Source organism: Zea mays, chromosome 5 (genome assembly GCF_902167145.1).
Source record: "Zea mays cultivar B73 chromosome 5, Zm-B73-REFERENCE-NAM-5.0, whole genome shotgun sequence".
NCBI classification, from domain to species: Eukaryota; Viridiplantae; Streptophyta; class Magnoliopsida; order Poales; family Poaceae; genus Zea; species Zea mays.
Genome location: NC_050100.1, coordinates 43395042 through 43420390, shown reverse-complemented (window position 1 = coordinate 43420390; position 25349 = coordinate 43395042). Strand labels below are relative to the sequence as shown.

At 47.5% G+C, this 25349-nt stretch overlaps 2 protein-coding genes across 6 annotated transcripts; one reads left to right on the top strand and one right to left on the bottom strand.

The window, feature by feature from the left end:
• Window positions 1-1195: 1195 nt before the first annotated feature.
• Window positions 1196-25349, bottom strand: LOC100279314 (decaprenyl-diphosphate synthase subunit 1). Of its 5 annotated transcripts, none has more exons than XM_008645228.4 (13): window positions 24999-25286; window positions 24260-24352; window positions 23087-23167; window positions 22855-22926; window positions 22605-22736; window positions 22443-22529; window positions 16089-16160; window positions 15677-15762; window positions 15374-15506; window positions 15181-15270; window positions 7258-7356; window positions 6334-6535; window positions 1196-1756 (listed from the first exon to the last, which is right to left on the bottom strand). In XM_008645228.4, exons 1-12 carry the CDS (start codon window positions 25158-25160, stop codon window positions 6356-6358), a joined length of 1287 nt encoding a protein of 428 aa, XP_008643450.1. In that variant the 5' UTR covers window positions 25161-25286; the 3' UTR covers window positions 1196-1756; window positions 6334-6355.
• LOC100276163 (uncharacterized) lies at window positions 3745-5164 on the top strand. Its single transcript, NM_001150015.2, is given in 2 exon segments — window positions 3745-4275; window positions 4428-5164. Coding segments are annotated over 2 exon segments (1032 nt in total). The 5' UTR covers window positions 3745-3811; the 3' UTR covers window positions 4996-5164.

The following is a 25349-nucleotide window of genomic DNA, read 5'->3' as shown; positions in this document are numbered from 1 at the left end:
TAATACATGATCGTCACAGAAGACCCCATGTGTTATATTATATAGCGTACCATAGCATATATATGATGTTTAGTTTGAGCATTGAGCTAGTCCATCATCTTTTCATTACTCATTTTTTGTTTGGTTTATGGAATGGAATGGGTTGATCTATCACTACCCCATTTCTTATAGTTAGTTAGTTAGTAATAATATGAAGAAATGAGATCATCATACCAAATTTAAGAAATAAACTCGTGAAGCATCACCTCATTTTAGATAGAATGATTTTTCAAACCAAACACTCTAATAGTCTCTTTTATTGAGCTCCTAAAAAAATTTGTTTCATCAGGAAATAAAAAATATTTTCTCTAGGAAAAATTCCTTTGAGATTTAGAATATCTGCGAAATGTGTCTTAACTAGTACTTAGTCTCGTTTCATGAGATCACCACATTCCAGGCTTCCATTCCATAGTCTTATTTTCATGCAAATTTCCTCTAGCCGATGCATGAACTTTACAGGTCTGCCTCACCTTTGCACATACTCACGAAGGCATCCTTGCAAAGAAAACCTCGTGAACTTCGTTTCTAGGGCCAATCTGGGAACCAAACTGACTAAACTAATCTCACAAAACTGCGCCAGAGCACACGAGCATGCACAGGATTGGACGAAAGGTGAGGTTAACATGAGCAATGCAGATAGTTTTGCAGTGTCTTGCATGAATTCTTCAGTTACTGCCAGCACCAACTGCAGGGTGAGCCTCTGCCGTTTGGGCTGCCAGAGCCGCCTATTAGTATTCCTTTGCGATGATTGTGTATAAGTATATAAAAGTGAAAAAGGAGAAAGCTATAGTTTGGTCTCATGTACATACATACATGTGTGTAAAGCTGAGCTCTTGCTTCTTTTAAAGCCTGGAAAGCTTAGCAATTTGCAGGCACGGTTTGGTCTCCCCTCTGCTCCCAACATTGCTAGCTGGTGGTCCACATGCACTCTTGCGATGGAAGGAGGTATCAGAAGCTCAAAAGTCCATGGTGTTCCATTCCTCTGCCACTAATGCATGTTGCTAGTTTGTGGTGCATCATCATGAGCTTGTCTCTCAAAGCTGCGTAACAGGTAGTATGCCGATTTGCTCGACATGTTCTCCATGGATCATTAACAATCTACAAAGCTAGATTTGAATCCCCTCTGCAGGCATATTCAGTGTCTCACCTGAAGATGCACACCTAAAATGTTCGTCCTTTTGCCCTTTTCTTTTTTCTTCTTTCAAAAAAGGGAAATGAAAAAAAAACATATGTAGAGGCGAGTCATATAAATACATGCACAAGGAGTGCGCATATGAATTTCAGGCGAAAGATTTCGTCTTTTAGTTATGTTGAACCTACACTAGTTAGCTCCATGACGTCCCCACAAATTGCAGTGGTTATCATGGCGCTTTGCGTAGATTGCTCTCCTGCTCGCCTTCTTTACGCTTCTTTTCAGGAATCAGCTTGAGCACAAAAGCCCCAGCCTGCTGCGGCGCTGCTCCACCTTTGCTCGCACAAATATTGGCGCCGCGAGCTTTTGCAGCCGGCGAGGGGGACACCGGCGAATCATGCGCATCACCGCCGCCCCCTCGCTCCGATCGTTGCCTGGCCTGCTCACGCCTTGTGGGACACCGAATCATTCCCGTCCTTGATCCTGTCTGTGTCTGCTGCCCCTGCAACTGCAAGAAGCTGCCTGCTGGGCTGCTGGCACCGGCCGAGCTACGCCGCCACTGTTCTTGCTGCAACCTACCTGAATCTGAAAGGATCACCACATTTTTTTACCAAATCAGTATTTTAAGCCGTTTTTAACTGTTTTTTTTTATTCATCGTTAGATGTTGAGAGCCTTACAGTTACAGGTATGGCAAAGCTCTTCTGACAGAGCATGAACACGAATCTCAAGGCCAGTTATTCTTGCTTCATTAATTACAACCGATGATGCGGCTACGTATTCATACTTTATAGCCACCAAGGCTAATAATCGATTACCCAAACAAACTACTAACGCACTTGATAAAATCTAGAGCCTCATTTTTTTCACTCTGAAATGTCTTTTATGTTTGTCTGTGAATGAAAAAACTCCGGAAAGTGCATGTATGCGTGTGGAGTCAAGCTCGACATTTGACTGGGATTCATGATGGGCAATGAATGGACAGACATACTTGATCAGTTGATCTGCATGCTCTGAATTTGGGACTGACTGACTGATCATAGGAAGAACACAGCGGGGTCCAGTCCAGCAGGCTGCAGTAAAAGTAAAATATGTTCCTTTTTTCAAAGGAAGGATCTCAGTTTTTTATGCCTGAAATAAGCTGACAAACATCCATGTCTAATTTGCTTAGTATTTCTGATGCAGATGGTTTTGAGCATGCTGAGCTGTTGTGGATCCGTGGAGATATAGCATGCATGATCTCCATAGATCATACAAATACAGGGAGGCACAGTTGTATGTGGATCTGGGATTGCAGGGTAGTAACTTAAATAAACATCCATGTGATTCTGGCCAAGATTTTGCTGGAGTTTTTAAACATGCGCGATGTATAGGGGCATCTGCAGTCACAAGTTGTAGCTCACTTTTAGTACCCCAAGCTTACAGCTTTAAGCACACTCCACATGATTTGCAGCCTAATGGTGAGCTGCTCCTGAGTTGTAGTGCCTCAAGTTGCTAGTGTTGTTTAAACCTGAGGCAGACACACTATGCTTGGTGTTAATTTGGTCCAAAAAGGAAAAGGTTTGCCTGATGCTAGAGTGATTAACCACTTTGATCTGTCTCTACCTAGTAGCCTTTTCCATGGACACTGGATTGGTCCTAGACTGTTCAGCTTTCAGATGGATAATTATTCGATAGCACATCTAAATTCTAAACGTAGTGATAACATGGTTGAGTGCTACACAGTGCAAGAGCACCAAAATAAATAAAACACACACAAAAAAGTAGTAGTGTGAAGTGGAACAGGGAGTGCATTTATAAAAAAAATAACATGCATGAGAATGAAGAGTGAGGAGTTTGGAAGAATGAGGGCATGTATCAGCCACCATGATGCTCTGTCTACAAAGAGGGTAGCAGAACACAATCATCCCACATCACATGCCTCCTCCCCTCCAAAAGGTAATGTCAATCAATCCATTGGCTACTCACCTGTTGCACACAGCATTATTCATCTAATTATCATATCCCAGACTACATCAACAGCTAAGCAACATAAAACAAAACCTGTCAATAGAGAGATTGGCTAGTGTGCTATGCATAGCACGGCTGTATGTGCTACATCATAAACCGTAGGCAAAAGTTGCGTAAATGTGTGTACGAACCAGCGTAACTACAGTACAGGATTAGCAAAGCTGTTACACATGATTATGGCCATTTGAGTACTTCATCATGCATGCTTTCAAAGTTTGACTGGCTACATTTAACCATGTGTTTATGTATGTACGTGTATGGTATAACAGACACTACTGTTGGGAAGAACTACTTTCACCAGATGGAGGCAAAACAAAGCACCAGTTTCAGAAAACAATTCAGCTTAATCCCTACAGCAGGAAATTAGTTGGGGGGTCAACATGTGCAGTTTGAAAAGATGCTAACAGTACATGTTCGTACCGTTTCTGTACCTACAAACAGAGATGCATTCATGCATGCAGAACGAGCTACTAGTATATATACACATGCATCTGACGAAACAAAAAGCGTCAAGCTATTTCCTGCTTGGCCTATATATATAGCTAGCTCCATCGCTCTCCTTTGCATAAAGATCACCACCTCCATTCGCACGCACAAAGCTCTCTAGCTCGCAGATAAGCCAGAGAGAAAGGATGGACGAGTCGTGGAGGTGCACGATGGGCTCGGTGCTGCCGAGGCAGCGGTCGTCGGACCAGCACGCCGCCGGCCACCAGAACCTAGCCCCCGACGACTTCCGGGACGTGTACGGTGGGCCACCTCGCACGGTGCTCCTCCGCAGCTTCGGCGGCGAGGCGGTTGACTACCACTCCCCGACGGGCCACGGCCACCAGTACACGAGCTACGGCGGTGCCGAGGCCTTCTGTCGCCGGCCTTACGCCAACGGGCGCGCGGCGGCCGTGCCCACGGAGCAGGGCTTCTTCGACGACATCTTCGGCGCCCGTCGTCACATGAGGTCGAGGTCGAGTTCCAAGTCCAAGTCATCGTCGGCGGTCAGCTCCGACGAGTTCCCATCCGCCGGCTTCTGCCGGCCGGTGGCCACCGCCGGCGGCGGCAGCCGCGCAGACGCCACGCTCTCCTCCTTCACATCTAGGCTCAGGTAGGAGCTCATTGAATGACTGATTGACAGTCGTGCCAGTGGAGAAGCTGGACGATGAAAAATGCTTCACAAAATGCCTAATACAAAGCATGCATCGGGATCATCTTTATTAATGCTAATTAAGATGATTGCGGCCGCTGTATACATGGCAGGCCGGTGACGATCCCTTCGCGGCGATATGACTCGTCGCCGCCATCGACGTCGACGAGAGGGGAGTACTACCAGAGCAGCTCCACGTGCTCGACGGCCCCGTACCCGGCAGCTCGCTACTACTACGGCGACGACGCCAAGGCCGCCGGCAGCAGGTCGAACCACAGCAGAGCCGGCGGCGACGGGTCGGCAGCAACGCGACACCACCGGAACCACCGAGGGGGCAGCAGCTTCTGTTGCTTCACGTCGAACCCGGAGACCAGCAGCAATGCGACCAGCTTCCGGCAGGCAGCACGCGGGGCGCAGTCACCGGCCGCCGAGACCACCATCACCGACTACTCAGGCGCTGACTACGGGTACTACTACTCGCCGCCGTCAGCCACGTCGTCGTCGCTCTTCACCAACCCGCTGGCTAGGGCACCGCGGCGACTGGAGGAGGTAGTGATGGAGGTGAGGGAGCGGGCGCCGCTGCTGATGGACGACGGCGACGACATCGACAGCGTCGGCGCTGCTGCGGTGGATGAGGCGATTGCATGGGCCAAAGAGAGATTCTGGAGCCAGGCCCGTTAGACCTTGAATCATGATGATGCGTCAGGTCAATCAACGGCGCCATTTTGTAACGTCCATTCATTATTGAATACATTTCAGTTTGCAACGCTCCATCGTTATGGCATAGGCCATGTACAGTGACGTTTATGTGACTGTTTGGTTCACATAATGGATAACCAATAACGTAAAATCATGTTTATTTAAATCCAACTATAATCAAATACCACACTAGAAATAAATACCGGCCTATTCAAACTTGTTACCGCCGGTATTCAGGTGTGAATCATTATCATTTACGTTACATTTTATGAACCAAACGGCATCCTAATATACAGGCTTTTAAGGTGTCTAAAGATGTTTTTTGCAAAAAAAAAATGTGGAGTCGTCTCTATATAAAGATACGTCTCTGGCTCGTAACTTAAGTAGCAACAGACACCTCACTTGTACGAATTCATCAATTGTTTTATCGATTCGATGCTATACAAGTGCATTTAGGGCCCGTTTGGTTACTTTAGTCCAGAGACTAAAATTTAGTTAGTAGACTAAAGTTTAGTCTCTGCCATGTTTGCTTCTAGAGACGAAAAGTATTCAAAATGCATTAAATGAACCATAAGAGGACTAAAATATCCTTTAGCATTCTTACGCCATTAGCGCAACTAAAATAAAGGAGGGACAAAAGTGGAATTTATATGATTTAGTCCCATTTAGTCATCTCTTAAGAGACTAGAGACTAAAACGGTGTAGTCCCTGTTTTAATCCCATTGTTTGCCTAGAACTAAAATAAAGGGACTAACATTTAGTCCCTCAAACCAAACAAAGTCTTACTTCTGTATTTATTAGTATTTATTAGTGAGCTACATTTATACACTCCATTGTATAATAGTTTTTTAGTTATATGTTATGGTTGGAGAACCATTTTGGTCTCTACTATACATGCCCTTATGGGAGATTGAATACATTGGTTTCAATTTGCACACGGAACCAAGTTTACACGTGTTCACGAGAAACAACCATCAATTTGAAGAGTCAAAATTTGAAGAGGAACGGTTAACAGATATTTTATGGTAGTACTATCTTAGTCTTTACGGGAGTGTATATTGGGTACAATGCTCCCACACTTATATGGCTACACGATATCTGGTGCCATTGCAATCGGTGACATATATTTTGTTGCCACATGCAGCCAAAACCTCTAGAAGCTTCCCAGAAATGCAGGGCCATTTCTTAATCCTAAATTTCAGCAATGATACACAAAACTTGGGGTTTTGGCTGCGAAAAGAATGCAATGAACCGAAGTATACAAAAAAGAAAATCCAAGTGAAACACTAGGCCAAAGGCGAGGTTCAGCTCTCCATTCACCTTATGGACGCCGAACACCTTCCTATTTTGTCCGTGTGATGACTCTTTCTGTGATATCAATAAGAGCACGCCTTGAAGTCAGAACATCCTCGTCGTCGCTATCAGGTAGAGATTCTATAGCCTTGACTGCACGATCAGCATGTTCTCGTGCAAGCTCTTTTGTCTTTTCAATCCCACGGCTCTTCTGGAGATAGTCAAGGGCCTGCGATTTAAAGAAAAAAGTAGTTTGATTTGAGGAATCACTTTATCTAAAAATGAGCTTCATCCAAAATGAGGTGGTATATCATAGATCTATTCATCAAATTTGGTGGGATGACCACATTCATCATATTAATACTAACTAACTAAGAAGAATGATATGATGATAGATCAACTCATTCCATTCTACAAATCAAACAAACAAATTAGTGAGAAAACCAAACGAACTATAAGTTTATGGCCCCGTCCTGCTTTTTTCTAACGCTGAAAACATGCAATTTCAAGTGTGCAAGGACGTGAAGCTATATCTAGCAATTAAATACTCAGCATGCAATTAGCAGGCCATGAGAACCAATAATATTTGGAGATAACAACTGCCACGAGGTTCCTCAACATCCAAGTATCCAACTAAACTATTCAAGTCCAAAAAGGCTTGCAGCCTGTACCACTATATATCAAAATTTCTTAGCGTGCTTGGGTTCGACGCAGCCACTATCTGCAAAAAGCTTGCCTCGACTATTCCTTCCTCAGACGCCACACCTTTTTTAGGATGCCTAATAATAAGTAAACCATATAAATAAAGTTTCCTCTTTGCTAAACATTCTTTTACATCGTGTAAGTCACTAATCTTCACTAGAAACATTTGCATAATGTGTCTGTGTTCTATAGGTAAATGAAGAATGAAAAACGAAACCTGCTCACAATCTTTTAAAAAAAACTACTTACAATTTCAACATTTGCAGGATTATCAAAACCCCGGTCAACAACTTCTTGCAGTTGTGGGAATTCCTCCATCGCATATAGCATCGGGGCAGTAATAATTCCCTGCATAGTCAATGCCATGATATAATAGATATATGCCATCACACAGAAACTGTGAATTTTGTGTTGATACAAAAGCTTTAGCCTAACCATATCTCACATTTAATTCCAGTAGGGTTACCATAAAGAGATGGACAACAAAGCTCGTTATATTATGTTAAGAGTACCCGTTTAGTGTTTGTGCTTACCCCGTGTAGTTACCCGCTCACCCTTTGTAATGGGTCAGGTCCAACTAACTCAGTCTATTAATACAACACTCAACCCTGTGTTTGTTAGAATTAGGGTTTCCCACACTAGGTTCCAATTCCAACTTCTCCCTCCCTCCCTCACAGCCACCGTCTGGCAGTCCCTGCCCTTGCCCGCTGCCGGCCTCCCTTCCCTGTCTGTTGTCGCCGGCAGCTCCCCAGCCGGCCGCAGTTCCCTCCCCTCCCACTGTCGGGCAATTCCCCAGCCGGCTGCCCCTCCCAATGGACTCCCTGACCTCCGCCACCGCCGCCGCCGCTGGCGAGGCCCTCGCCGCCATCGGGGACAGCCCCATGGCGCCTGACGCAGCCGCCCTGCTCGACGCCGCTGTTGTCGCTGCCAGAGCGCGCACAACCGGCCTCCTCCACACCACCGTCGCGGCCAGCCCCCACGCACCCGACGTAGCCACGGTCGAGGCTACCACTGCCGCCAGCGCGCGCGGCCAGCCTCCTCCCTTCCCGCCTCCATCCCGAGCACCGCCTACCCACGGCGCGCCCGGCTACAGTGGCCTTGGCCTCCCCGGCTATCCGACACACACGGGCAACATCGCTGCCAACCTAGAGTCTGATGCTCTCCCCCAGCCCGTCTACCCCTATAGCCGCAGCGCTCCTGTCAGTCGCCTGTCGACTTCCCCACCTCTCGCCCGCCAGTCGCCGACTCCACGTTGGTCGTTGCCATCACCACCATCCAGACCGTCGTGGCCGCCTCGCAGGAGCGTGAGCGTGCCACATCCCTCGCCCTGGAGCAAGAACGTGCCATGGGCGTCGCGCTGACCACCCAAATGGTTGTAAGCAACGGAACTCTTACTCTCATCGAGAGGATGACACTATGAGTTGGGGCGATTTTCTATTTATTTTCTCAAACACTAACAATGTCACACCCTTAGAAGGGTTTGGGGACACATTTATAGTCCTAGGGGCTGCACTACACACTACACTACACACTGCAGCACATAGGTAGGGGCTGCACTACACACTACACTACACACTGCAGCACATAGGTGTTGTCCTCTAGATGTTAAAGTGCAGTCAAAAGACTGCTGCTGTTGTCCTACAGCAGTCAAAAGACTGTTGCTGTTGTCCTACATCAGAGATGTTGTACGGACTATCCTATTCACCACAAAACACAGATGTTGTCCTCCACACGAAGACCACATGACTTATTCCATCATTCTCTCCCTAAGTCTTGTGTGTCGTCTTGTGGGAAAGTTGAGCCATCTCGGACCTGGAACAAAACTTAAAGAACTTGATCCTCCCAAGGGGCTTGGTGAGCAGGTCAGCAAGCTGATCCTTGGTGTTGATGTAGCGCGCCATGGTGCTCCCCTTCTGCCAAACAGTCACGGATGAAGTGGTACCTCAACCGGATTTGCTTGCTCCGTTCGTGGAACACGGGGTTCTTGGCCAAAGCCAGAGCGGACTGGTTGTCCACCCAAAGTTCCACCGCTCCAACGTATCTCCCGAGTACATCACCGAGCAGGCGAGCAAGCCAGAGTGCCTGAGTTGAAGCGGTGGAGGCCACTATGTACTCGGCCTCACAACTGGACATGGCCACCAACTGTTGTTTGACCGATTGCCAGCTAATGGGGCACTTGTCGAGGAAGAAGAGGATCCCGCTTGTGCTCTTGCTAGTATCGATGTCGTCGGCGTGGTCGTTGTCGTTGTACCCGACAAGGTGTGCCTCCCCAGGGCATCTCGGGTAGTAGAGATTGTGGTCGAGAGTCCCCGCAACATAGCGGACGATCCTCTTCACAGCCTACTCGTGCTCCGTCGTCGGTCGCTGCAGGAACCGACTAACGTAGCCAACGAAGTATGCCAAGTCCGGTCGTGTGTGGACAAGGTAACGAAGGCTCCCCACAAGACGTCGATATTGTGTAGCGTCCAGCCGTCCACCTCCTCTGTCGTGCTATCACGACTCAGCTTCAGCCTCTCCTCCATCGGAGTGAGTGTTGGGTTGCAATTGGTGAGCCCGGCCAGCTCAACAATGTGTTTGGTGTAGGCTGTCTGGCGAAGTGTGATCCCCTCCTGTTGTAAGAAACCGTGTGCCACCAAGCGAGCCTTGTGCTTGATGATGGCGCCGGCTTTATCCCTCTTCAGTTTGAACACCCACTTAAGGGTGATCGCGCGATGACCACGAGGGAGATCAGCAAGCTCCCAGGTGCGGTTCGTCTCAACCGCGTCGATCTCCGACTGCATCGCGGCACACCAAGCAGCGTGTTTCTCGGTCTCCGCGAAAGACCGAGGCTCGCCATCATCGCATGCAAGATGCAACTCTCCCGCCAGAATGCGAGACGCCAGGTCCAGCACCGACGGGTCGATGAGAAGGCCCTCCACCGTACAATGTCGTAACGGCTCGCCGTCGTAGCACGCGTCGACGCGCTCCTCGTCGTGGGAAAGCGGGGTCACGAGCTCCACCGGGTCGTGCTCGACATGGGCTGGTGTCGGAGATGACGTTCCCGGAGAGGGTATCGTCGGTGCTGGAGTACGTGGTGACAAAGAGCTTGATGTAGCCGGAGTCGTGGCTGGATTGTGTGGTGGGGAAAAGCTCGTTGTAGCCGGAGCTGGAGAGCGTGGCGCTAGAGTTGGTGGAGACTTGGGGGCTGGGGTAGACCTGCTCGAAGAAGAGTTGCCTACTCCCCCGGCTCCCTCAAAGTGGACGTACTCGATGAAGTCGTCGTACATCGGAGTCGTGTCATCGTCCACCGCCTTGTACCAGGACCATCCTCGCCCTTCGTCGAACACTACATCGTGCGTCATGCGCACACGCAGTGTTCCTGGGTCAAGGATGTGGTAGGCCTTCGAGCCCTCCGCGTAGCCAATGAACACCCCTGGGGTGCTCCTGTCGTCGAGCTTGCCGATGTGGCCAAGCTCCTTGGTGAACGCGAGGCAGCCGAAGACCCGTAGGTGAGAGACCGCCGGCTTGCGCCCATGCCAAGCCTCATATGGTGTTATCCCGTTGAGTGCCTTGGTGGGCGAGCGGTTGAGGATGCAGACCGCTGTCACCACCGCCTCTCCCCAGAAGACAGCCGACATTCCCCTCTGCTTGAGGAGAGCCCAAGCCATCCCCACAACCGTCTGGTTGCGCCGCTCGACGACGTCGTTCTGCTGCGGGTTGTACGGCGCGGAGTGCCATGAATTCACCGTCGTTGTCGGTGCGCAGCACGCGCAGCTTGCGGCCGCACTCTGCCTCCGCAGCGACCTGCACACGCTTGATGGCGTTCGCAGCCTCTCCCTTGCTGCCAAGGACCATCACCCACATGTAGCGGGAGAGGTCGTCGACGAGCAGCAAGAAGTAGCGTCGTCCTCCTAGTGTAGCTGGTGTTACCGAGCCACACAAGTCCCCATACACGAGCTCGAGCCTCTCCTTGGCTCGGAAGCTCGACTGCTGGGGAAAGGGGGAGTCGTTCCTGCTTTGTCAACACGCAGACATCGCCGAATTGCTCCACATGGTCAAGGCACGGCAGGCCTCGTACCATTTCCTTGGCATTTAGCCGCTTCAGGGCCTCGAAGTTAAGATGCCCGAAGTGCTCGTGCCACTGCCATGCCCCGTCGTCCCGACGAGCAGCAAGGCAGCAAGGTTGTGCCACCTTCACGTTGAGGATGTAAAGCCGATTTGGACTCGTACGTACCTTGGCAAGAAGGCGACGAGAAGGGTCCCAGATCCTCATGACTCCGTGCTCGACCTCCACGCGCGAACCGTTCTCATCCAGTTGTCCCAAGCTGATGGTAGAGTTCCTCAACGCAGGGACGTAGTAGACTCCGGTGAGCAGTCTGTACTCACCAGACGCAACGGTGAATACGACTGAGCCGACGCCCTTTATCTCTACGCCGGAGGCGTCCCCAAACTTGACGGAGCCTCGGACGCTAGAGTCGAGCTCGGTGAAGAACTCTCGTCAACCGGTCATGTCATGAGTGGCGCCGGTGTCGAGGCACCATCCTTCAATCATGTCGTTGCTGGAGCCGTCTCCGAGGAAATCATGTGCTTTTAACTCATCAAGGTGGAGTGTCGCTGCGGTCGGTGCCGCTGGAGGTAGTTCGATGCTTGCGTGTGCTAAGAGCAAAGCTTCCTCCTCCACCTCCGCCTGTGCGGCGTTGGCCTGGCCGCGTCGTGGCTGCCGACATTCCCTAGCCAGTGGCCAAGCTTGCCACAGTTGTGACAGCTGTCATCTCGTGTCGGCTTCTTGTTGCCGACGGCGCCGCCTTGGGCGCCTCCGCGGGCACCACCCTCAGCTTGTCCTCGCACCCCGGCCTAGGCGCCTCCGCGCGCCTTGCCACGTTTGCGGCGCGGTGTCGAGGAGGACTCCCCCTTCTTGTCACCCTGGCAGTCCTCCCACTACTCCCGAGTGAAATGTAGCTTCCCGCCGATGGTAATAGGCCCAGAGAGGGCATGTGGTTCGTCGCCGTCGACGACCTTGAGACGACCAATCGCTTCTTCGATCGTCATCGTGGAGAGGTCTAGGAGACTCGATTGAGCGAGCGATCTGCTTATACTTCTCGGGGATGCAACGGAAGAGCTTCTCAATGCCTCTCTCCTCATCATAGATGTCGTCGCCGAACTGCACCATCTTCTGCAACAGTGTTGAGGCGAAGAGCAAAGTCATCAACATCCTCACATGGCTTGAAGGCCAGGTTCTCCCACTCCTTGCGAAGTGTCTGTAGTGTGGTCTTGCGGGCACGGTCGCTACCGATGCGGGTCGCAGCGATGGCGTACGAGGCCTCCTTGGCAGTCCGCTTCTAGGAAAGCGAAAACTGCATCTCGGGCGAGGCTGTAGCAATGAGGGCATCTAGCGCCCGTCGATCCTCGTAGTAGTCGACGTCACCGTACCGAACTGCTTCCCACGTGTGGCGAACCTGGAGCCGTACCCTCATCACCGCGGCCCACTCGACGTAGGATAGGCCACCCACAGCTAGGACTGATGTCCCTGACAACGGCCTGGACCCCACAGTGACCATGGTACAGATCCAGAGAGGGAGAGCCACCCTGCATGTAGAGGCCGCGATCTCCGTCGACCCGGCCGCCGCTACCGGGAGCACCGTCGGCGCGTTCGCGCCCATCTGGGCTGTCGCCGCGTGTGTTCTAACCCGGAGCGCAGTCGGCAACGTCTGCGCCTATCTAGGCTGCCGTCGCGCGCGCCCCCATGGGGGTGCGTAACTGCCCATTGTGTCGCCTGCTCTTGCGCTGCCTCCCTTGCCAGCCTGAGCTCATCGTTGGTGTTGTCGTCGCCGGAAACAGAGTTGTCGGCGCTACTACCGCGCAGAGCCTCGAGCTCTGCCGCCGCCGCACGGGCAGCATCCATCGCCTCCGCTGCTTCTACTTTCGCTCTCGCTGCTGCCAGTTCCGCGGCCGCTAGTCGTGATGCCCTCGCCGTTGTCGCTGCAGCCGTCGATGCTGCTCGCTCGCGTTCTTGTGCCACGGCGACCTCGACCTCCTGCTGACGTCGCGCACTCGAAGTGATTGAGCGTAGAGACCTGGTGTGCTAGTGAGGGGTCGTTGCGTGTGGAAGAGGCTCTCTCAGATGAAAGGTTGCTCGTCCGAGCAGGAGAAGGAACATTTGGAGCTCTTGCTTTCGACTGAGTATAGGGAGAGGCGTGGGAAGGAGATGAGCAAGAGATGTTTAGGCTGCAAGATAACCTCCCTCTGATACTGATTGTAAGCAACGAGACTCTTACTCTCATCGAGAGGATAACACTATGAGTTGGGGGGATTTTCTGTTTATTTTCTCAAACACTACACAATGTCACACCCTTCGAAGGGTTTGGGGACACATATTTATAGCCCTAGGGGCTGCACTCACTACACACTGCAGCACACAGATGTTGTCCTCTAGATGCTAAAGTGCAGTCAAAAGACTGGTGATGTTGTCCACTGCTGTTGCCGCTGTCCTACAGCAGTCAAAAGACTGTTGCTGTTGTCCTACATCAGAGATGTGCAGACTGTCCTATTCACCACAAAACAGAGATGTCCTCCACACGAAGACCACATGACTTATTCCATCAATGGCCACCACTTAGCGCCTCATCCTCGGCCATCCTCCGGTCGCCCATGCGGCTCCTCAGATAAAATTAGTTGGCACTCTACACGCTCCGGTCTTCCTCTGTCGGCACGTCTCCACCTCCCGTCCTGGTCTCCGCCGCCTCCTCCACCACTCGGCATCATCGTCTCGATCATCCAGGACCCGACGTCATGACCAAGCTTACTAGTAGTTTAGATCTTTCATGTAGTAGAGGACATTTTGAGGGTCTCTGTCATGCTTGTCAGACAGGCCGACATACTCGCCTCCCATTTACTACTTCTAGGGCTGAGCAGGCTTTTGATCTGATTCATTGTGAACTCTAAACCTCACCTATACACAGTCTCTCTGGTTATAAATACTATATGGTGATTTTGGATGATTTTTCTCATTTTCTTTGGACTTTTCCTCTTCGGTTGAAGTCTGACACGTTCACCACCCTCACACACTTCTTCGCCTAGGTATCCACCCAGTTTCATCGCCTAGGTATCTCACCGCTCTCAAGCGGATCCTAAGCTACCTCTGCGGCTCCCTCGACTACGGCCTCCTACTCCAACCATCCCCAACGTCGGAGCTCGTGGTCTACACCGACGTTGACTGGGCTAGCTAGCCCGAGTCCCAACACGCGCCGGTCCACTTCCAGTTATGTTGTGTTCCTGGGCACCAACCTCGTCTCCTGGACCGCCAAGCGACATCCCGTCGTCTCCCGCTCAAGCGCAGAGGCCGAGTATCGCGTTGTGGCCAATGGCGTGACGGAGGCCTCCTGGATGCGCCAGCTACTCCACGAGCTCCACAACCCCCTTCAGTGCGCCACCCTCGTCTACTGTCACAATGTTAGCACGGTCTACCTCTCCACCAATCCCGTGCAGCATCAACACATGAAGTACGTGGAGATCGACCTGCACTTCGTCCGCGAGCGTGTCGATGCCGGTGACGTTCGGGTTCTCAGCGTACCCACCACGCTATAGTTCGCCGACATCTTCATCAAGGGGTTACCGGAGTGTATTTTTAGACTTTCAATCCAGTCTCAACAAATGTACAGGATAGAATTGAGACCGCATGGGGTGTTTACTCGTTTAGGGTTTGGGGTTTACCCAGTGTGATTACTCGCTCACCCCTGTGTAATGGGCCAGTCCCAGCTAACTCAGTCTATTAATACAACACCCAACCATGTGTTAGGGTTAGGGTTTCCCGCATATTATACTGATCTAGACAACGGTAATCTTTTCTAACTGATATGTGAAGTCAACACATCAACAAAAATGCAATCACCGAAAAATCGTTTGTGGTGAAAGCTATCACGAGAGTGGCATCTCCAAGATGGCAACAAACATGTAGCAGTAAAACAATTTGTGCTAGACAATGCAGTATATGCATATTAACCAAGGAAGCCTTTTTAAACACAAGGCAGAGAAACATGTATAGATCTCCCATAAGTTCCTAATGAAGTCTACAAACACTATTACGACATTATTGACTTAAAGAAAGATAAATGTATATTTCAGATGATAGACATGATTACATTTTCAGCCACTGCGAAGTAAATAGAATGAAGAAACTTAAGTAATTATTCTCACGTGGCGAATATCAGACAATGAACCCTTCCCAAGGGATGCAGAGGTGCCGGTGAAATCAAGAACATCATCAATTAACTGGAAGGCTAGACCCTGCATGCACCAAATTAACTAAGATGTCACCAAGTTAACAGAAATAGCTTGCAAGTTAATGAATTCAAGAAAAGGAACGGGAAATGTAAGATGTTTTACAAACCAGGTTTCGACCATATTCATATGCAAGCACCGAGACCTCAGTTGTGTGCCCTGCAAGAATAGCAACAGCCTTGCAACTATTTGATATCAATGATGCCGTTTTGTAGTATGTCTTCTGCAGGTAGTACTCCATGCTGCATTTGCAAGAAATCTATATCAGAATTTACTAATAAATACATGGATGAATGGACAGAAGAGTAAAACAAAAGTAAAAAAATGTGCAAGAATTTCACACTGCAACTCTTGGTATAAATTTCAGATCTGACTAAGCAACTGAGACCATGATAAAGAGAACATATTAAACCTTCGCCGTTGCTCTCTGCTTGTTGAGATCTGCATAGTTTCACCAGTAACTAGATGTTCTACAGCAGTTGCCATTAGAGAAACCACCTGTATAGACAAGGTAGAAACCAGTCGGTGATGATATAGACAGCTTGCAAGAAAAGAGCACATGGGCACGGTAACCACAAGGATAGATCTAGATGTAGAATTACAGCACAGGATAAGCTTGTTATGCTACTGAATACCGAGGAAATGGAATTTAAGACCAGAGCAAGTGCATGAATGAGATCCATGAAATGAGTCTAATGGCATCCACAGAAGCAACTGATATAGCATATAACAACTGTAATTTCCCTTCAGAAGATCAAATAAAGTAAACATATTGCATATTATTGAAGTTGCTAAAAACAAATGAATAAGACATGTCGATTTACCTCTGTGTTCCCAAGTGCTGCAAGGGCCACACATGCTCTAGACAGAAGGAAATCACCAGCCAGCACAGAAAGCTAGAGACAGAACATTCGATGAATACTGTTGTCAGACAATCTCAACTGTAGAAAGCTCTCCAGTTTAGAAAGAGAACCACAAAGAAAGCAGTTTTGAGAACATATCTTAACGCTGCTGCCTTAACAAAAAAAATGGTGCTCCTGTTATTCTGTAACTTCAAGATGAGAGTGCCAACTAATTTAATCCTTATAAAAAAGAGTTTGCTTTCCAAATATCCTAACTTCATATTAACCTGGAACCCAATGAAGTTTTTATTTACCTGCTAGAGCATGAATGCACACCAGTTCACTGTGTTAAATGTCTATGCATGTGCCCTTGTTGTATTCGGTCTCATATATAGCTCCTTCCTTGCTTTTTACAGTCTCTGTCATGTATCAATGTATATATTCAGGCCTAGTGCCCTCATATTGAATATAAATGCTATTCGTAACATGGTATACGGATCCAAAAATTAGGGTTAGAATTATTACTCTCTTTCCATAACCATTCCTCACATCGTTTGGTGGCGCTCTGTCATGTCGCCTTGCAGCTCTGCACATATTTGCAGTCAGCTCCTTTGGCCTGGCGACCCCCATCTTCATGACTGTTGGAGTTCGCTCGTCGACTGCGACCTGTCTACCGGCGCTCGCTCATGTCCGCCTCTCGCCGGTGTGCCCGCCTGCCGGCGCATGCTACAATCACCCACCATCGCCCACTCCTATCGGCTGGCTCGTTTGCTCACCTCCCGCTCGCACATGTCGCTTCTAGTTGCCCATGCCGGTTGCCTCTGCTTGGTCAAGTGTCATGTGCTATCTCCAGCGCCGCTCCTCCGTCAGTGAACTTGTTAAAAAAACTTGGTCGAGGAGGGAAAGACCGCTCTGCTGGTATTATATTAAGAGACCGAAACATGGTCTCGCCGAGAAAAACCCCGAACCCTGGCCCCCCACTACTAGCGGGTCATCATCGCCCACCCTGGAACGGCCCAGCCGCGGGGTGGCGCACAGGACGTAACCCGAGAGCGGGTGAAGCACAACGACGGCATTTTTTAACCAAGTCAGAAATTCGCCCCCGAAGGGGATCGAACCCAGGACCTGGAAATGCTACTCGGAAGCCTTAACCATTACGCTAGAGGCCCTTTCGCCGTCTGTGAACTTGTTACATTCACAATTCCGTGATTGTTAAGTCTTCAAAAGAAGTTCATCATCTGCTTGTCTAAGATGTCACCATTTTCCTCCAACGGTGATGCTCTCGTCCTTCGTTGTCCACTGCTATTTCATGGGACCATCTATCATGTCTGGGTTCCTCGCATATGCTACCACGTGTGGCATGCACCTCTAGGAGTTTCTCACGAGCAAGCTTCCATGCTCGCCTTCTTAGATACCAAAGGCAATTGATGAAGACAAGGCAAAGTTTCTCGCTGATTTTGATGATCTCATGGCATCATATGAGTCTTAGTTCAATGCTTACAAGTTGTGGTTGCATCAGGATGCTCGTGTCAGTTCTGTTCTTGTTGCTAGTGTGGAGGATCAATTTGTTGTAGAGATTGTTCCATTTGATCAGTCTCATCAGATGTGGACTTCTCTTCAAGATCGTTATGAGAGTACTAGCCACTATACTTATCTCACCGCTATTCGTCGATCAGCTGTTACGTCAGGGAATTACACAATGGATGAGCTCCACATATAGATGTCTGCAATTTGGCGGCAGCTTGATGCTCTTGATCCGTAATTGTTCCCATGGTTATTGAAACGGCGCTAAAATGACGTTTAAACGATAAAATGCTATTAGGGCAATGAAACGTTGGGACGTTTTTTCAATTCGTCGTAAAACGTTGTTTTATAACGTTTAAATATAAAGTTTTAGCATTTAAACGCTACCCATGAGTTTAAAGTCAAAACTCTGTTTAAAGTCAAAACTCCACCCATGAGTGTTTCAGTATTTCGTCGTTTTAATAACCTTGGTTGTTCCCTGACACCTACGAGTTTGCCCTGGTCAGTCGACTAACCTTCAGTTTCATCGGGCATATGACTTCTTGACTTGACTTCGTGATGGGATTAAGCCTCTTTATGCTCAGCTACTCGCTCGCTATCCTCCTGTTTCACTGATGGATGCTCTTGTGAACGTTCATAATGGGGAGGCTCGTCTTCGTGTGGTTAGTTTACCGCCATCTTATTATGTGTTGGTTGCTCATTCTATGTTCTCTCGACCTCTTGTTACTCCACTGCCTTTACATTCGTCAGCACCCCCTCCAACACGTGGCAAGAGTGGTGGTCTTCACGACAACTATTGTGACAAAGATGGTCATGTAGGGGTTTTTTCTACAAAAAGGAGCATAAGGCTCAGGCTCGCCGTTCTTTAAAGTCTGCTAGTAGTGCCAGTACTAGAGGTTCTCGGGGGAGTTATGTCAATTCAGTCACTCAGGTGATGTTGTTTCTCCTTCATCACCATGCTGCCTCTTCACCGCAAGGTGTTGCTAGTCATGCGACTTCGTCTTCGACTCTGCCAGGTTTTGCTGCTGCTTCTCGATCCTTTTTACCCTCATCCTTTACCTCAACATCTCTTGTTGACCCACTTTCTTTATTTCTTGTTCATATTTGATGTTGCTATGGCTCGTGTGCTGAATTTTGGCCCGACACCTTCTATTGTGCCTTCTTCTGTGTTTTCTTAGGAGTATTCGGTTGTGATTCCAGACCACACTGTGAAGCCTACTAGGACACAGGTCTGCACACGACATCATCTCTCAAATGCTCCACCATCTTCTGATGTGCTCAATCCTTCTGATGTTGCAGCTTCTCCTGATGGATCATCTTCTACTGAATCATCTCCTGTTGGGCCATCCTCACCTAGTATCTCTTCACCTGAGCGGCTGAGCCGCTACTTCATCAAAGTCATTGATCTCGTCAACCTATCGATTTGTATGGTTTTGGACCAGTTACTTGGCAAGGTTTTGGTGGTATTGTTCTTTCTGAACCGATTTATTATTGTGAACTAGCAATGTGCACGTACGCTGTTACGCTTTTCATTTATGCTTAAGTATAGAGTACAAAACACAAATACATATATGTTCTATTGGCTATGTGGTTGTGAATATAGGTTTAGAGCCAACAACCATAGTTCGAATTCCTATTTGTGCATAATTTTAGCATTTTTACTATTCAAATGTGAGGGAGAGAAGCATGACGATCGTGGAATCATGAAAAATGGTGCTTTAATATAATAGAGAAAAATGCACGTACATTGCTATGGTTTCTATTTATACTTGAGTATAGAGTATAAAACACAAAGATATGTGTGTTCTGCTGGTTATGTGGGTGTAAATGCGGGTTTAGAGCCAATAAACATAATTCAAATTCTTATTTATGCATAAGTTTAGCTTTTACCATTTAAATGTGTGAGAGCGCGATGGAAAGCGTGGAACCGTTGAAACTGATGTTTTATATATTTTGTGAATGGGTGAGGAAATTGTGATGGTTGAGGAAATTAATGCGCTTGAGCGTACCAACACATGGGACCTTGTTTCCCATCCTCATATCCATCTTATTACTTGTAAATCGGTTTATATAAGGTCAAGACCCATTCTGATGATTCTCTTGTGCATTATAAAGCTCATCTTGTAGCTCATCATTTTCAATAGAAGCATGGTAGTGATTATGATTGGACGTTTCCTCCTGATCTCATATGACCATAGTCAGTTCGCACTCTTTTTGTTGTGGCCTTTGTTCATAAGTGGTCTATCTCTTGCCTTGATGTCAAAAATGCCCTACTTGATGGTGAGTTGAGTGAGGTCTATATGCAGCCACCTCCTAGGTATTCTATTCCTGAGGGTATGGTTTGTCGTCTTCAACGCTCTCTTTATGGCCTAAAGCAGGCTCCTTGGGCTTGGTTTAAGTGTTTTTCTTCTATGATCACTACTGCTAGTTTTTTTATGAGCAGTAGGTTTTCTTCTATGATCATGCTTTTTTGTGCACAACATCTCATGAGCGAACTCTTCTTTATGTTGATGATATGGTTATCACTAATGATGATCCTCAATATATTGTATTTTGTGAAAGCACGTCTAAGTGAGACGTTTCTTATGTCTGATATTGGTTCTCTTTGTTATTTTCTTGGGATTGAGGTCTCCTCCACACGTGAGGGCTTCTATATGTCTCAAGAAAAAGTACATTCAGAGCCATCGTGCTTCTCTTACTAACCACCACACTCTGAGACTCCCATGGAGCTCAATGTTCATCTCGGTGCCATCGACAGTGAGCCTCTTGATGATCCTACCCACTATCGTCACATGGTCGGAAGTCTTGTTTATCTTGGTGCCACTCATCCGGATATTACTTATTTTGTGTATGTTTATAATCAGCTTGTTTCACGTTCACCCCCCCCCCCCCACTTAGCTCCACTATCACCCGCTTCGTGTTTTACATTATCTTTGTGGGACTATCTCGTGTTGTCTATTCTTTCCGCGGACAAGTTCTTCACAACTCCAGGTCTAATGTGATGCTAACTGGGATAGTGATTCCTCTAGTCGTCGATCTCTTCCTGCATATTGTGTTTTTCTTGATGTTCCCTCGTTGCTTGAAAGACTAAGAAGCAAGTAGCAGTTTTCCGTTCAAGTACAGAGGCTAAGTTGCATGCTATGGCTCTTGTGACAACAGAGATGACTTCGTTAAGATGGTCGCTTGCAGATTTTGGTGTTTCTGTTTCTATGATGACTCCTCATTTGACTGACAGTACAAGTGCTATTAGTATTGCTAGTAATATGGTCAAACATGAACTTACTAAGTATATTGGTGTTGATGCATTTACATGCGTGCACCTCTGTTTACAAATCGTCCGACTAATCGCGATTAATCGCGATTAGTCGGGCTGGTCGCCGGTAAGTGGCCGACTAGGGGGACGACGCGATTTGTTTTTCTGGTCGTCCAAGTCGTCGATTAGGCGTCCAAATCGTCCGATTAGTCGTCCGATTAGCCATTTCTGGTCGACCAGTGCACGGCGGGCTAGATGTGCTATTGGGCTTCACCGTTTTTTGGGCCCAGTAGCCGCATAAATCTGTTGGCGCCCCTAAACCCTAAAGCCTCCCTTGTGCCTGCGCCCCTCTCCTAAACTTTCTGTCCTCTGCCGGCGGCGGCTGCTCCAGCCTCCAGGGCTCTCCACCGTCCACCAGCGCCGGCGTGCAGCTCATCCTTGAAGGTCGTCCCTGCCCCCTGCTCATCTACAAGGCACAAGATGAGCTCGTCATCCCTGCTCCCCTCCTTCCCCCTTGTCTGCACTCTGCAGTTTTGCATTCTGCGCAGCAGTACCCATTTGTTTGGATGCTGCTGCTGCTTTTTGCTTGGATGCTGATCTGCTCTAGGTAGCAGACTAGCAGGTACTCTATTGTTTCACTTATGCTGCATTCACTGGTTTCACTTATATATAGCTCATTCACTGGTTTCACTTATGCTGCATTGCTGCTAGCCTGCTACTGTTATATTTCAGTAATTCAGTTCCAAACTTCCAATTTAATTTCAGTTCTATATGGCTTATATGCCTAGAAATACATATATATATGGCTTATATGCCTAGGAATATACATAGGACGACTAGGGACGACCAGAGGCCGACCAGAACCGATTAGTCGACCTAATCGTTGCCCTAATCGCGATTAGGCGCCTGGTCGGTCCTGTCGGTCGACTAGCTGGTCGCCTGACTTGAAATCAGTGGCGTGCACAGGTTTCAGATGATGCAATTGGTCTTCGCTTGAGCCTTCAGAGCTTCAGTTGCCTGATTTCTTCACATAGGCACCAACATAGATTTTTATCTCTCCAAAATTCAGTGTGTTTGATCTACCTTGAGTTTGAAGGGGTGTTAGATACATATGCATATGCCCTTGTTGTATTTGGTCTCATATATAGAGTTCTTGTTGTACACGATCTCTATCTTATATCGGTGTATATACTCGGACCTAGTGTCTTGATATTGAATATGAGTGCTATTCATAACACATTGGATGCTAGAACTTTCCAGAGTTTGGACTTATTATTTAAGTAGTTAGTCTCAATGCATAGGAACAATACAGTTATAGGGTGTTTGGTTTAAGGAATGAGTTGGTCCATCATCTTCTCACTCCTCGTTTTTTTTTTTGGTTTGTGGAATGTATTGAGTTGATCCATCACCACCTCATTCCTCATAGTTAGTTAGTACTAATATGAGGAATAGGGTCACACCACCAAATTTGAGGAATGGACCCATGATACACCAACTCATTTTGGATATAGTAATTCCTCAAATCAAACACCTCCCTAGTATACTTCATGTGTGAATACCTTGTTCCCCATGATGAGATTCAATGAACTGACACCACGCCTAGTATCAGCATCATCAAGAACATCATCATGCAGAAGGCTTGCGACCTGCAGAAGATAAAAAAAATTGAGGGAAAAAACAGAATAACAATGTGTGGTCTAAAGGATAGCCACAATACTAACATGAATCATTTCAGTTATCTCAGCAATGTTCTGTTGCCTTGTGCGGAGTTTATCTGCCAATATACTGAGAACTCTTCCTTCTGTTGACTCTGACAAAGGAAATTTCAGAGCTGATGCCATGAGCAACAAAACCTGCCAATACAAATTAGAGCATTAGAGACACGAAAGATCAAGAAGAGAGGAGGCACCAACCAAGAATAAAATGATAATGTAGTCATTTGTTTAAAAAATAATCCAGAAATTGAGTTACCGTAGGTCGGAATCTTTTTCCCTCTGCTCCCACCTTGAAAAAGTACTCAGCTGCTGATGCCAGTTTGGGGACCTGCAAATGCAACTTTCAAGCAATTTAGGGCTCTAAGAATGAAATTTTGGCCATCACTAGATCAATGATGCATCAAATCATATTTGCTACCAGTAGTCCACAGGAGTACTACTCAGATGACTAGATGAGTTCTGGTGAACAGGATCAACTGCTTACTGACCTCAGCAGCCACCATGGATCGTAACCTATTTGCAAGAAGTGATAGCTCATCGGCGACTAATTCAAATGGATCTTGCTGTTCCTGAGAACACGAGAAAATTAGAGTCTTCAGACTATATTACAGTCAAAAAAAGCCTCTACATTTCCAACAAAATAAAAGGCTGAGGATAAATTCAGAACAGATTAAGAGCCAGTTTGGTAGAGTTCCTCTTCTAGATTCTCAGTGGAAGTTGATTCTCTGTGAGAAAAAAAATTTATTGAAATTGATTCTCTAGGATAAAAACTAACTATATAGTGATTCTGTGTGTGAAGTGAATCAGGAGAAGCTACTTTTTTTAGCCCCCAGCCTCATTGTTCATTTCATAGAAATAGAACCACTTGACAGAATCAGTACACTCATTAAAAAACTGTTTGGCAGACGTGCTCCTGGATTCAGCCTAGAAGTTGCTCTTTAAGCTCTGCCAAACTGGCCCTAAGATAACCTTTGATTCATGTCAAAACAACATCAAAGCCTTATTGTTGCAATATGAATGGAACTTTCTTTCAAGTCCATACAACATGATGGTAAATTGCCAACTACTTGAAAAGGCAAGAGATGTGGCCCTTGGGAACATCAAATGATGAAAAGAAAATTAAATTGTCCTGTACAAGTTTCAAATGATCTATAAAGCACAATGTGTTCTTTGCCATATTAGCTTAGTCAAACCAGGAACAATATCCTAGTACCTGGCTGCATTACAAGTTTTTATATGAATTAACAGCTGAAAGACATTTTACCCTTTTTTTCTGGAGATGGAGGAACAGCATATCTATGAAAAGGAATCATATTGGGTCTATAACCTTTATAGAAGCTTGCTCATATGATAACTAATGTGCAGCGATAGCATCAAGATAGGCTTAAGATGAGAAGCCATCGATTGACAGTGCATTAGAAAAAGGGTACACACAGTGCTACAGACAAGAGATGTAATAGCAACAAGATGCAGTCAACTGAATAATGTGACACCCAATGATTTACTTTGTGCATTTATGTCAACTATCATTTCATTTCATACTTCATGTGTTAAATTATGCCCTACCCTAACCCTTTTATTGAAAGAAAAGGGCGAAGTGATCATTTCACACTGAATGAGCAGCACAAAACGAATGATAACAGAGATGAGACATCAACTACCTGAGCCCTGGAAGCCCCGTCCTGGCGAACCTGGTATTGGGCCTCATGCAACCATCTGGAGCTCACAAGAGCAGCTCCTCTGCAACCAACTACCTACTAAACGATACAAAACGTAGAGAGCCTGTATCAGCAGTTCAGCACAACGGAAAAGCCAGACTTTTCCCATACTGCGTTTAAACGTCAAAACTCTAATAAGATGTTGAAACCGTGTTTTAGCATTCTAAACTGTAAAACGCAGTGTTTCAAGCGTTTTAAACCATTAGCTACTTTTGGACCCAGTCTGTTAATTACTTTTGGGTCCAATCCGGCTCCTGAGTGAAGTTTTGGTAAGCCACTAACCTCTTTGTTTTGGTATTTAACTTCATGTTATTGTCTGAAATTATAATATATTTATAGTTTTCCTATGTTGTTTAAAATTACGTTTAAACTTTGTTTAAACGTTTGTTTAAACATTTAAAAGTCAAAATTTCACCCATGAGTATTTAAACGCTTTATTGTTTTAATAACCTTGCATATGAAGGACCTGTTGCTATTCCTTATGGTTTACGGGACTAGGCAGCGTATTAACGAGGGCAAACTCGCGCGAATGCCATCACTAGGAGCGCCACTCCGAACGGTCTACAGGAGCACGGCATAAACGCAAACACAACGCGGGCGGTGGCTGGCAGCTCGGCCGCCAGCAAGCAGGCAAGCACCAGCGGCAGAGGGTAAAGTACGGGAAGGGAACGGGGCAGTGGACCTTGCTCCGAATCTGGGAGGCGAGGGGTATGTAGTGCCGACCCAGGAGGCCAGTGCCACCGCCGGCTGACGAGGTGGACAGGAGCCTCTGCGCCTGGGCACCGCCGCCACCGATCGCGGCCAGCGTGGCGACGCGGCGCGCGAGAGTCCACCGCCAGGACATGCTTCGGCTGCTCCCGAGATCGGGGGAGGAAGAATGAGCTTGTAGAAAAAGTCAGAGACGAAAAGGGAGGCGGCGGCCGCCGCTCGGTTTGTGGGTTGGAACGGAGGCGCCACCCGTGGCGTGGAGGAGGGTTACGTGGATCGGTGGATGCGCCCGTTCTGCCACAGTGCCACGTCTAGTGGTGGAATG